This window comes from Callorhinus ursinus, unplaced genomic scaffold (genome assembly GCF_003265705.2).
Source record: "Callorhinus ursinus isolate GAN/ISIS: 27379988/994484 unplaced genomic scaffold, GSC_fseal_2.0 scaffold34, whole genome shotgun sequence".
Taxonomy (NCBI): Eukaryota; Metazoa; Chordata; class Mammalia; order Carnivora; family Otariidae; genus Callorhinus; species Callorhinus ursinus.
In genome coordinates, this window is record NW_027397096.1 from 9987978 (window position 1) to 10000716 (window position 12739).

A 12739-nucleotide genomic window follows, 5' to 3' on the forward strand; every position below is an offset into this window, starting at 1 on the left:
CTTAAGCTTTGAATCTCAGAGGAGAGAGAGAATGGAACAAAAGCAATATTTGATGACATCATGGAGCAGAAACAGTATTTGAAGAGATAACAGCTAAGAATTATCCTGAACTTATAAAAGATACCAAGCACAGATTTTAAAAAATAAAAAACTATGAGCCCCACAGGACAAACACAGAGAAAACCACATCTAAGATTACCAGAGTAACTCTGCCACCTCGCTCCCCCTAAAAAAAGAGAGAAAGAGAAAATCTTAAAGCAGCTGTAAAAGGTTACTTCCAGAGGAGTAACAATATGTTGATAGCTGACATCTCAATAAAAGCAGTGGAAGCCAGAAAACGTTGCATCATCTTTATAAGAGCTACAAGAAAACCACTGCCAGTGTAGAACTCTATCTCCAGGGGCAGTGTGCCTCCACACTGAAGATCCAAGTGCTTTGACTACAACACACTGTCTGTGACAGAATGCGAACCAGGAAGGCACCTCGTCTGGAGCAGGGTGTACTTTTGGCTGTCTGCCGTTGATGGCCGTATTTCACCCTTTTGTGGGATTTGTGTGTGTGTCTTTTCAAACTATTTTGTTTTTCACTTTTGTAACACACTGGATGTTCCTGTGTTTCACAGCCACCAAGTAATATCGGTTATATAACTAAGAATGCAGGATCTTAAAAATAGATGAGGGCATGAGCTATGTTTTATTTATTTCTGTATTCCTACTAATTCACGTGGTCCCTGACACTTCTAGGCATCTGCCTGTTGAAATTGAAGCAGCTTATCAGGATAGAAAAAATGCTTACTACTTAAGAATTTGTTTTATTTCCTTTTCTAATATAGGTTCAAGCTGAAGTCCCTGGATCTCCTATATTTGTCATGAGACTAGCCAAACAATCTCGTCATCTAGAGGTACAGATCTTAGCAGATCAGTATGGCAATGCTATCTCTCTCTTTGGCCGTGACTGCTCTGTACAGCGCAGGCATCAGAAGATTATTGAGGAAGCACCTGCTGCCATCGCTACTCCAGCAGTATTTGAACATATGGAACAGGTGTGTATATGAAAAGCTGTAAGTTTTGTTTTCTTACACAGGATTACTACTCATTCAATTCATATACCAGTCTGAGAATACTGGAATTTCAAACAGTGGTTCTAGATAATTTATAAGATTATATCCTTTTCCTAAAGGAAAAATGATTCTACCGTTCTCCCTCTAAATATTTTGGGCTCTCAATTAGTTAACGCTTTTGAAAAAAATTATTTAGTATACTATTTTGAGTAGGGATAAAGAAAAGAAATGTTTGGGGATTTTTAATCTTACTGTTTAATATTTTTTTTCAGATTTTATTTATTTATTTGAGAGAGAGAAGGTTTGAGTAGGGGAAGGGGTAGAGAGAGGGACAGAGGGAGAAACAGCCTCCCCACTGAGCAGGATTCTGGGATCATGACCCGAGCCAAAGGCAGACACTCAATGGAATGAGCCACCCAGGTGCCCCTAGAGGGAGAGAATCTTAAGCAGACTCAGCACGGAGCACAGAACCCGACCTAGGGCTCTATCTCAGGACCCTGAGATCATGACCTGAACTGAAACCAAGAGCGGATGCTTAACTGACTGAGCCACCCTGGTGCCCCTGATTTTTTTTTTTTTTAATAAGCTGATGATAATCAGGTAGTTCCATTTTTTTGAATCTTCAGATATATTTATTGAAATCCATTATCTCTTAAAAGGTCCTCTACGCATCTCTAAAGTTTATATATTCTGTATTTTTGTGTAGAAAAGAATCTCTCAGCAGTCTTGCACTTGTAGTTTAAGGGTCTGAACATGGTCTTTTCTGGAATAGTGACTGAGTCATCTTAATCGGAAATATGTTTTCCTTCTCTTTTCTCCTGAATTTCAAATAAGCTAAATATATGGTCATCTGTGTTGGAACGTTAATTTATACATTGTGTGAATTTATCAAGAATCATTTCTTTACCTGCCATAAAAAAGAGACCTCCAAAATTCAGTGGCTTTAACAAGGTATAAATTCTCTTTCTCATTCTCACCACTATTGCAAGATGAGTTGGTACCAGGGACCCAGGTTTATTGCTGTGCCATTCACTAGGAATGGGGTCAGCAAACTACACCTTGTTAGCCAAATCCAATCTGCCAACTTTGTAAATAAAAAGTTATTGCATCACAGCTATGCTAATTTATTTATGTCTGATCTGGCTGCTTTATCACTGCAATGCCGGAGTTGTGTGGTTGTGGCAGAAACTATATAGGCCACAAAGCTGAAAATAATTACTATCTGGTTCTTTAATGAAAGTGTTTGCCAACCCTTGCCCTAAGGTGTTACTATCTTCATGATTAAAGGTTCCTCACAAGATGAGGTTCGTGTTGTAGCTTGTGGGAGGAGGTGAGAAAGGACTAGGAGGGCAAGCATATAAAAATGTGATCCAGAAGTAACCCATATTACTTCTGTTCATATCCCATTGGGCAAAATTCAGTTACACAATCACACCTAGCTATAAGGGATGTTGGGAATTGTAGTCACTAACTGAGTGGCCATATACTCAGCTGAAATTCAGGAGATGCAATTACTAGATGAATGACACACAGAAAAATCACTGGAGGGCATTTAATAGTTTAATAGTCTGCCTCAGTCTGCTCCTCTGGCTACCCATTATCTTTTCACACCCCTTTTCTCACTTTCTTACTAACATACTTAGTCTTTCCCCAAAGAAGACAGCCTAAAGTCCCAACCAGTTACTACAGTCAGCTCAGAGTCCAGGATCTCTAGGTCATGTACATTTCTCTGCATTAAATGTTCATGTGGCTTTTCACAGGCCAGTGGCCTAAAATACAAGTTATCAACCCCTGGTCATTCCTCCCTCCAGCATCTACCCAAACAGCAATGGAATATGAACAGGATAACTCCCATTTGGAAAAAAGAAGAATGAAAAATATATAATAATCCTTGGTCCATAGCAGTTAGCAGATCCTTCCAGGCAGTAATTGTGATGATTTCATTTAGCCCTCTCGCTGCCTCTGGTTCTGCTCTCTGGTAGTAAATCCCTTGCCCATCGTCCCTGAAGGTTCCCTGCGAAGTTCTTCCTCATTGAGTTTTCTCTGTGATTGGGCTTTAGAGACTATGCCTTCTTTGACAGAGCTGGTGCAAGAGTGGGGCCACAAATATTACTCTAGTTATCAATCACAGGCTTTTCAAGGCCAGGTTTATGGTATGTTTAGAAATACAATTCCTTCAAAACTTAGTTAAGTTTCTGGATTATTTGCTTACACCCAGCTTCAGGTAGGAGTTACCACATCCCAAAATTTCTAGATACATTAAATTTTCCTCTATTAGTGGATCTTTGATACTGGGTTGCTTCGGGGTGAGAATCTAACCTGGTTTTGAGGTACAAAAGCAGTTAGTTTTTTCACATTCTGACTTTATCTTTTTCTTAGGGCTTTTTTAGTGTGTTGTCTGCCATTCAAGTTATTGTGGAAGACAGTTTACTGAATGTTTTGTTATGCCTAACAATGAGGCCACAACCTTTTCTTTCCATCTGCAGTATTTGATTCCTTGCTACCCACTACTCTGTTGCTAAGCTAGCATCCCATATTTTAATTTTTTTAAATAGTAGCATCCTACCTGCATTTTATAATTTCTTTTTTTTCTTAAGATTTTATTTATTTATTTGACAGAGAGAGATACAACGAGAGAGGGAACACAAGCAGAGGGAGTGGGAGAGGGAGAAGCAGGCTTCCCGCAGAGCAGGGAGCCCAGTGTGGGGCTCGATCCCAGGACCCTGGGATCATGACCTGAGCCGAAGGCAGATGCTTCACGACTGAGCCACCCAGGCACCCCTGAATTTTATAATTTCTGTATTGATTAGTGTACAGGTTAAGCAGTTTAATAAAGAGATCCAAAAAATAAAATGACTTAGTTGAGGTAGTAGTTTCTTTCCTTCCCATCAAAATCTGAGGTGAGCTCTCCAGGGTTGTAGGACAGTTCTGCTTCCTGAGGCCATCTTGCAATTCAGGTTCTTTCTGTTTTGTTCTGCCATTCTTAGTATGTTCTCATCTGCATGGCAGAAACTGGCTTGAACTACTATGACTGTGTTCCAGTGCACAGAAGGAGAAAAGCCGGGAATAGAGGATAAGTAATTTCCTTTCCAAAACCTGATTCAGACCTTATGCATATTACTCACTAATGCTGATATTACTGTGTCAAAACTTAGTCACTAGCTGCAAGAGAGGTTAGAAAATCTAGTCTCTAGCCGTGTTTCTAGGAAGATTAGTAGGAATACTAAAAACCAGGGCACACTAAATAGTCTGCCATGGTGGCTTTTTTTTTTTTTTTTTTTTTTGCCTGCATACACTTGTACTTGAGAGGGTTAAGTTGTCTGTGATCCCAAGTGAGAAACAGTTTTCCCCCAGCTCTGGATTGAGTTTGCCATCCATGTCTTAGAGGCCTTGTATAATAATCAGGGAGGGTGAAATTTACTCTTATGTGGCTGAAAGCCTTTGGTGGCTCTTAAAAATGGTGGATATTTGAATCAGGAAGAGAGGGAGGGGCTACAGTGGTCCACCAGCTCGTCAAGGTTGAGATACTTACGTTGACTTATGTTTCTTTTAGTGTGCGGTGAAACTTGCCAAAATGGTTGGTTACGTGAGTGCTGGGACTGTGGAATACCTCTACAGCCAGGATGGAAGCTTCTACTTTCTGGAACTGAATCCTCGGCTGCAGGTGGAACACCCTTGTACAGAGATGGTGGCTGATGTCAACCTCCCTGCAGCACAACTCCAGGTGAATCACCTTGATCTTAGCTGAGCGAGTTGCCTGCAGGAGTTTGAAAGTCCGAGATGCCTGAGGAACGGGTTTAACCAGTGTCTGATAAGAGAGAAGCACCTCCTATCTGAGTCTCATCTCATGTTCATCTCGTGCTGTATGGGTTGTGATGTGTGGGTTGGTTTTAGATTTTTTTTTTTTTAAGATTTTATTTATTTGTGAGAGAGAGAATGAGAGACAGAGAGCATGAGAGGGAGGAGGATCAGAGGGGGAAGCAGACTCCCTGCTGAGCAGGGAGCCCGATGCGGGACTCGATCCCGGGAGTCCAGGATCATGACCTGAGCCAAAGGCAGTCGCTTAACCAACTGAGCCACCCAGGTGGCCCTGTGGGTTGGTTTTACTGATGTGGTACAAATCTAGTAATACTATCATGTTTTTTAAGCCAGACACGTCTGATAGAAACTGTTACATTTTAGAAAGAAATTTTTAAAATAATATGCTTTTTAAATTTTTTTAAGATTTCATTTACTTATTTGATAGAGAGAGACAGCGAGAGAGGGAACATAAGCAGGGGGAGTGAGGGAGGAAGAAGCAGGCTTCCCGCTGAGCAGAGAGCCTGATGTGGGACTCAATCCCAGGATCCTAGTATCATGACCTGAGCCGAAGGCAGACGCTTAATGACTGACTGAGCCACCCAGGCGCCTCTAAAATCATATGCTTTATTCAATTAATTTAATTGTAAAAAACTTTACAACTTTGTCCTCCACTCCTTTTTTTACTCGTGTTCTGTAATGAAGCAATTCCACATCAGGGTGGTGGTGGAAGTTTTTCCTGGCAAGACACTGGTAGCACTTGTTTATTTTTGTAATGTTTAAAGTGCTAGTTGTCAATCTTGTTTTCTCCATTTGGCCCAGGAAACAAATGTTTTGGGAAACAGTAATGGCTAATGGTGAGGTTTGATATTATTTGTATTTAACATGTCTTTACCCACAATGGGAGGTCCTTCTGTATTCCCATGAAGTACCAAAGATTTATTTACTTTCTAAGTGGTTTGTGGGAATAATTATGACACGGTTAGGACTTTTTAGCTGTCTGAACTTCTTGGATAGTCACTTACACTGAGTCTTCCCTTCTGTATTTTAATCCTGCTCCCTTAATGGAGAAATGTCAGTAGACACACACACAACTAGGGTTACTTATTTGATTGTTATAGAATACAGGCTACAATAGAACATTTTAGGTGGTGGCTTACTAAAATGAAAAATCTTATATACCTTTATCTGATAGCCTCCACATTTTAAGGAAAGTACCCATGAAAAATGAGTGATGTTTTTCCTTTCAGATTGCCATGGGGATCCCTCTATACAGAATCAAGGATATTCGTATGATGTATGGGGTATCTCCTTGGGGAGATGCTCCCATTGATTTTGAGAATTCTGCTCATGTTCCTTGTCCAAGGGGCCATGTTATTGCTGCTCGGATCACCAGTGAAAATCCAGATGAGGTAAACCCATCACTTAAAAGATTTATACTTTTTTTTTCTTGTGAACTTTAATATCAATATGGTATCTGGAGGCCTGCTTCTGCAATAATCTTGGGACTTCCTCTGGAGAGGGAAATTTATAGAAGTCTCATCAGAGCAGACAAATAGATGATCACTGCTCCGTTGACCATTTAATCCAACTTTAGTCATTATAGAGTCCTCATTGGGTCTGTAGCATTGAATGTTGGCCCTTAAGCCTTTCTGATTTTTGTGCATCATTTCTGCTTCCCTATGTGATTTAACACAGAGCCGAAACAATGAACATATAAATGTTCTCTTCCTTAGAAATATAATATGGTTTCTCATATTCTTCATTCTCTAACAGGGTTTTAAGCCCAGCTCAGGAACAGTTCAGGAACTGAATTTCCGTAGCAATAAGAACGTTTGGGGTTATTTCAGTGTTGCTGCTGCAGGGGGCCTTCATGAATTTGCTGATTCTCAGTTTGGTCACTGCTTCTCCTGGGGAGAAAACAGAGAGGAAGCAATTTCGTGAGTATAATAACATTTGATTGCATTTAAAAAAATAAATTTGTGCTAATCTTCAGTGAAAGGGTAAGCTTGGGAATGGGAATCATTTATCTGCTACAAAGGTACTGATACACACAATGTTTTGGAAGAAATATATCTTTAATTACTTGCATTCATGTTGTGTTAAATTATGCAGTGTTTGGCAGATGGTTTTCTGTTCTGAGTCTTTTCAAGTATTTTTACTTTCACATATTTTTGATAAATTTATAAAATTGATTGCTTTAAAGAAATAATATTTTTCCATAGAAACAGTATTGTTTTGTGGGGGCAGGTAGATTCTTTTTTTTTCCTTAAATTTTTTATTCTTATGTTAATCACCATACATTACATCATTAGTTTTTGATACAGTGTTCCATGATTCATTTTTTCTGCATAACACCCAGTGCTCTATGCAGAATATGCCCTCTTTAATACCCATCACCAGGCTAACCCATTCCCCCACACCCCTCCCCTCTAGAACCCTCAGTTTGTTTCTCAGAGTCCATTGTCTCTCATGGTTCGTCTCCCCCTCCGGTTTACCCCCCTTCATTCTTCCCCTCCTGCTATCTTCTTTTTTCTTTTTTCTTAACATATATTGCATCCTTTGTTTCAGAGGTACAGATCTGTGATTCAGCAGTCTTGCACAATTCACAGTGCTCACCATAGCACATACCCTCCCCAATGTCTATCACCCAGCCACCCCATCCCTCCCACCCCCGACCACTCCAGCAACCCTCAGTTTATTTCCTGAGATTAAGAATTCCTTATATCAGTGAGGTCATATGATACATGTCATTCTTTTTTTTTTAATTATTTTTTTAATTTTTTTGTTGTTATGTTAATCACCATATATCACATCATTAGTTTTTGGTGCAGTGTTCCATGATTCATTGTTTGTTCATAACACCCAGTGCTCCATGCAGAACGTGCCCTCCTCAATACCCATCACCAGGCTAACCCATCCCCCTACCCCCTCCCCTCTAGAACCCTCAGTTTGTTTTTCAGAGTCCATCATCTCTCATGGTTCGTCTCCCCCTCTGACATACTCCCCTTTTCTTCCTCTCCTGTTATCTTCTTCTTTTTCTTTTTTCTTAAAATATGTTGCGTTATTTGTTTCAGAAGTACAGATCTGTGATTCAACAGTCTTGCACAATTCACAGCGCTCATCGTAGCACATACCCTCCCCAATGTCTATCACCCATCCACCCCATCCCTCCCACCCCCAACCACTCCAGTAACACTCAGTTTGTTTCCTGAGATTAAGAATTCCTCATATCAGTGAGGTCATGTGATACATGTCTTTCTCTGATTGACTTATTTCACTCAGCATAACCCCCTCCAGTTCCATCCACGTCGTTGCAAATGGCAAGATCTCATTCCTTTTGATGGCTGCATAATATTCCATTGTGTATATATACCACTTCTTCTTTAGCCATTCATCTGTCGATGGGCATCTTGGCTCTTTCCACAGTTTGGCTATTGTGGACATTGCTGCTATAAACATTGGGGTACACGTACCCCTTCGGGTCCCTACATTTGTATCTTTGTGGTAAATACCCAGTAGTGCAATTGCTGGATCGAACGGTAGCTCTAATTTCAACTGTTTGAGGAACCTCCATACTGTTTTCCAGAGTGGTTGCACCAGCTTGCATTCCCACCAACAGTGTAGGAGGGTTCCCCTTTCTCCACATCCCCGCCAACATCTGTCGTTCCTGACTTGTTAATTTTCGCCATTCTGACGGGTGTGAGGTGGTATCTCATTGAGGTTTTGATTTGGATTTCCCTGATGCCGAGCGATGTTGAGCACTTTTTCATGTGCCTGTTGGCCATTTGGATGTCTTGTTTGGAAAAATGTCTGTTCATGTCTTCTGCCCATTTCTTGATTGGATTATTTGTTCTTTGGGTGTTGAGTTTGATAAGTTCTTTATAGATTTTGGACACTAGCCCTTTATCTGATATGTCATTTGCAAATATTTTCTCCCATTCTTTCGGTTGTCTTTTGGTTTTTGTGAACTGTTTCTTTTGGTGTGCAAAAGCTTTTTATCTTGATGAAATCCCAATAGTTCATTTTTGCCCTGGCTTCCCTTGCCTTTGGCGATGTTTCTAGGAAGAAGTTGCTGCGGCTAAGGTCGAAAAGGTTGCTACCTGTGTTCTCCTTTAGGATTTTGATGGACTCCTGTCTCACGTTTAGGTCTTTCAACCATTTGGAGTCTATTTTTGTGTGTGGTGTAAGGAAATGGTCCAGTTTCATTCTTCTGCATGTGGCTGTCCAATTTTCCCAACACCATTTGTTGAAGAGACTGTCTTTTTGCCATTGGACATTCTTTCCTGCTTTGTCAAAGATTAGTTGACCATAGAGTTGAGGGTCCATTTCTGGGCTCTCGATTCTGTTCCATTGATCTATATGTCTGTTTTTGTGCCAGTACCATACTGTCTTGATGATGACAGCTTTGTAATAGAGCTGGAAGTCCGGAATTGTGATGCGCCAGCTTTGCTTTTCTTTTTCAGTATTCCTCTGGCTATTCTGTGTCTCTTCTGGTTCCATACAAATTTTAGGATTATTTGTTCCATTTCCTTGAAAAAAGTGGATGGTATTTTGATGGGGATTGCATTGAATGTGTAGATTGCTCTAGGTAGCATTGACATCTTCACAATGTTGATTCTCCCAATCCATGAGCATGGAACGTTTTTCCATTTCTTTGTGTCTTCTTCAATTTCTTTCATGAGTATTTTATAGTTTTCTGAGTACAGATCCTTTGTCTCTTTGGTTAGATTTATTCCTAGGTGTCTAATGGTTTTGGGTGCAATTGTAAATGGGATCGACTCCTTGATTTGTCTCTCTTCTGTCTTGTTGTTGGTGTATAGGAATGCCACTGATTTCTGTGCATTGATTTTATATCCTGCTACTTTACTGAATTCCTGTATGAGTTCTAGCAGTTTTGGGGTGGAGTCTTTTGGGTTTTCCACATACAGTATCATATCATCTGCAAAGAGTGAGAGTTTGACTTCCTCTTTGCCGATTTCGATGCCTTTGATTTCTTTTTGTTGTCTGATTGCTGTGGCTAGGACTTCTAATACTATGTTGAATAGCAGTGGTGAGAGTGGACATCCCTGCCGCGTTCCTGACCTTAGGGGAAAAGCTCTCAGCCTTTCCCCATTGAGAATGATATTGGCTGTAGGTTTTTCATAGATGGTTTTTATGATATTGAGGTATGTACCCTCTATCCCTATACTCTGAAGAGTTTTGATCAGGAAAGGATGTTGTACTTTGTCAAATGCTTTTTCTGCATCTATTGAGAGGATCATATGATTCTTGCTCTTTCTTTTGTTAATGTATTGTATCACGTTGATTGATTTGCGGATGTTGAACCAGCCTTGCAGCCCAGGAATAAATCCCACTTGGTCATGGTGAATAATCCTTTTAATGTACTGTTGGATCCTATTGGCTAGTATTTTGGTGAGAATTTTTGCATCCATGCTCATCAAGGATATTGGTCTGTAGTTCTCTTTTTTGATGGGGTCTTTGTCTGGTTTTGGGATCAAGGTAATGCTGGCCTCATAAAATGAGTTTGGAAGATTCCCTTCCATTTCTATTTTTTGGAACAGTTTCAGGAGAATAGGTATTAATTCTTCTTGAAATGTCTGATAGAATTCCCCTGGGAAGCCATCTGGCCCTGGGCTTTTGTTTCTTGGGAGATTTTTGATGACTGTTTCAATTTCCTTAGTGGTTATAGGTCTGTTCAGGTTTTCTATTTCTTCCTGGTTCAGTTTTGGTAGTTGATACATCTCTAGGAATGCACCCATTTCTTCCAGGTTCTCTAATTTGCTGGCATAGAGTTGCTCATAATATGTTCTTATAATTGTTTGTATTTCTTTGGTGTTGGTTGTGATCTCTCCTCTTTCATTCATGATTTTGTTGATTTGGGTCATTTCTCTTTTCTTTTTGATCAGTCTGGCCAGGGGTTTATCAATCTTGTTAATTCTTTCAAAGAACCAGCTCCTAGTTTCGTTGATCTGTTCTACTGTTCTTTTGGTTTCTAGTTCATTGATTTCTGCTCTGATCTTTATGATTTCTCTTCTCCTGCTGGGTTTAGGCTTTATTTGCTGTTCTTTCTCCAGCTCCTTTAGGTGTAGGGTTAGGTTGTGTATTTGAGACCTTTCTTGTTTCTTGAGATAGGCTTGTATTGCTATATACTTTCCTCTCAGGACTGCCTTTGGTGTATCCCAAAGATTTTGAACAGTTGTGTTTTCATTTTCATTGGTTTCCATGAATTTTTTTAATTCTTCTTTAATTTCTTGGTTGACCCATTCATTCTTTAGTAGGATGCTCTTTAGCCTCCATGTATTTGAGTTCTTTCCGACTTTCCTCTTGTGGTTGAGTTCTAGTTTCAAAGCATTGTGGTCTGAAAATATGCAGGGAATGATCCCAATCTTTTGGTACCGATTGAGACCTGATTTGTAACCTAGGATGTGATCAATTCTGGAGAATGTTCCATGGGCACTAGAGAAGAATGTGTATTCCGTTGCTTTGGGATGGAATGTTCTGAATATGTCTGTGAAGTCCATTTGGTCCAGTGTGTCATTTAAAGTCTTTATTTCCTTGTTGATCTTTTTCTTAGATGATCTGTCCATTTCAGTCAGGGGAGTGTTAAAGTCCCCCACTATTATTGTATTGTTGTCAGTGTGTTTCTTTGCTTTTGTTATTAATTGCCTTATATAATTGGCTGCTCCCATGTTCGGGGCATAGATATTTACAATTGTTAGATCTTCTTGTTGGATAGACCCTTTAAGTAGGATATAGTGTCCTTCCTCATCTCTTATTACAGTCTTTGTTTTAAAATCTAGTTTGTCTGATATAAGGATTGCCACCCCAGCTTTCTTTTGGTGTCCATTAGCATGGTAAATGGTTTTCCACCCCCTCACTTTCAATCTGGGGGTGTCTTTGGGTCTAAAATGAGTCTCTTGCAGACAGCATATCGATGGGTCTTGTTTCTTAATCCAATCTGTTAGCCTGTGTCTTTTGATTGGGGCATTTAGCCCATTTACATTCAGGGTAACTATTGAAAGGTATGAATTTAGTGCCATTGTATTACCTGTAAGGTGACTGTTACTGTATGTTGTCTGTGTTCGTTTCTGCTCTTTGTTGCTTTTAGGTTCTCTCTTTGCTTAGAGGACCCCTCTCAATATTTCTTGGAGGGCTGGTTTCGTGTTTGCAAATTCCTTTAGTTTTTGTTTGTTCTGGAAGCTTTTTATCTCTCCTTCTATTTTCAATGATAGCCTAGCTGGATATAGTATTCTTGGCTGCATATTTTTCTCGTTTAGTGCTCTGAAGATATCTTGCCAGTCCTTTCTGGCCTGCCAGGTCTCTGTGGATAGGTCTGTTGCCAATCTAATGTTTCTACCATTGTAGGTTACATATCTCTTCTCCCAAGCTGCTTTCAGGATTTTCTCTTTGTCTCTGAGACTCGTAAGTTTTACTATTAGATGTCGGGGTGTTGACCTATTTTTATTGATTTTGAGAGGGGTTCTCTGTTCCTCCTGGATTTTGATGCCTGTTTCCTTCCCCATATTAGGGAAGTTCTCTGCTATTATTTGCTCCAATATACCTTCTGCCCCTCTCTCTCTTTCTTCTTCTTCTAGGATCCCAATTATTCTAATGTTGTTTCGTCTTATGGTATCGCTTATCTCTCGAATTCTGCCCTCGTGATCCTGTAGTTGTTTATCTCTCTTTTTCTCAGCCTCTTTATTTTCCATCATTTGGTCTTCTATATTGCTGATTGTTCTGCCTCATTGATCCTAGCAATTAGTGCCCCCATTTTTTTTTAATTTTTTTTATTGTTATGTTAATCACCATATATTACATCATTAGTTTTTGATGCAGTGTTCCATGATTCATTGTTTGTTCATAACACCCAGTGCTCCA

The 12739-nt window shown here is 39.9% G+C and overlaps 1 protein-coding gene across 11 annotated transcripts in view; it reads left to right on the forward strand.

Moving 5' to 3' along the window:
* ACACA (acetyl-CoA carboxylase alpha) overlaps positions 1-12739 on the forward strand; it is a 294702-nt gene that overhangs the window by 106184 nt on the left and 175779 nt on the right. For all 11 annotated transcript variants that reach the window (XM_073879472.1, XM_073879476.1, XM_073879473.1 and 8 more), the window contains 4 exons: positions 833-1042; positions 4614-4784; positions 6109-6270; positions 6635-6798. In XM_073879472.1, coding sequence (XP_073735573.1) covers positions 833-1042; positions 4614-4784; positions 6109-6270; positions 6635-6798 — 707 coding nt within the window. The remainder of the gene's footprint in view (positions 1-832; positions 1043-4613; positions 4785-6108; positions 6271-6634; positions 6799-12739) is intronic.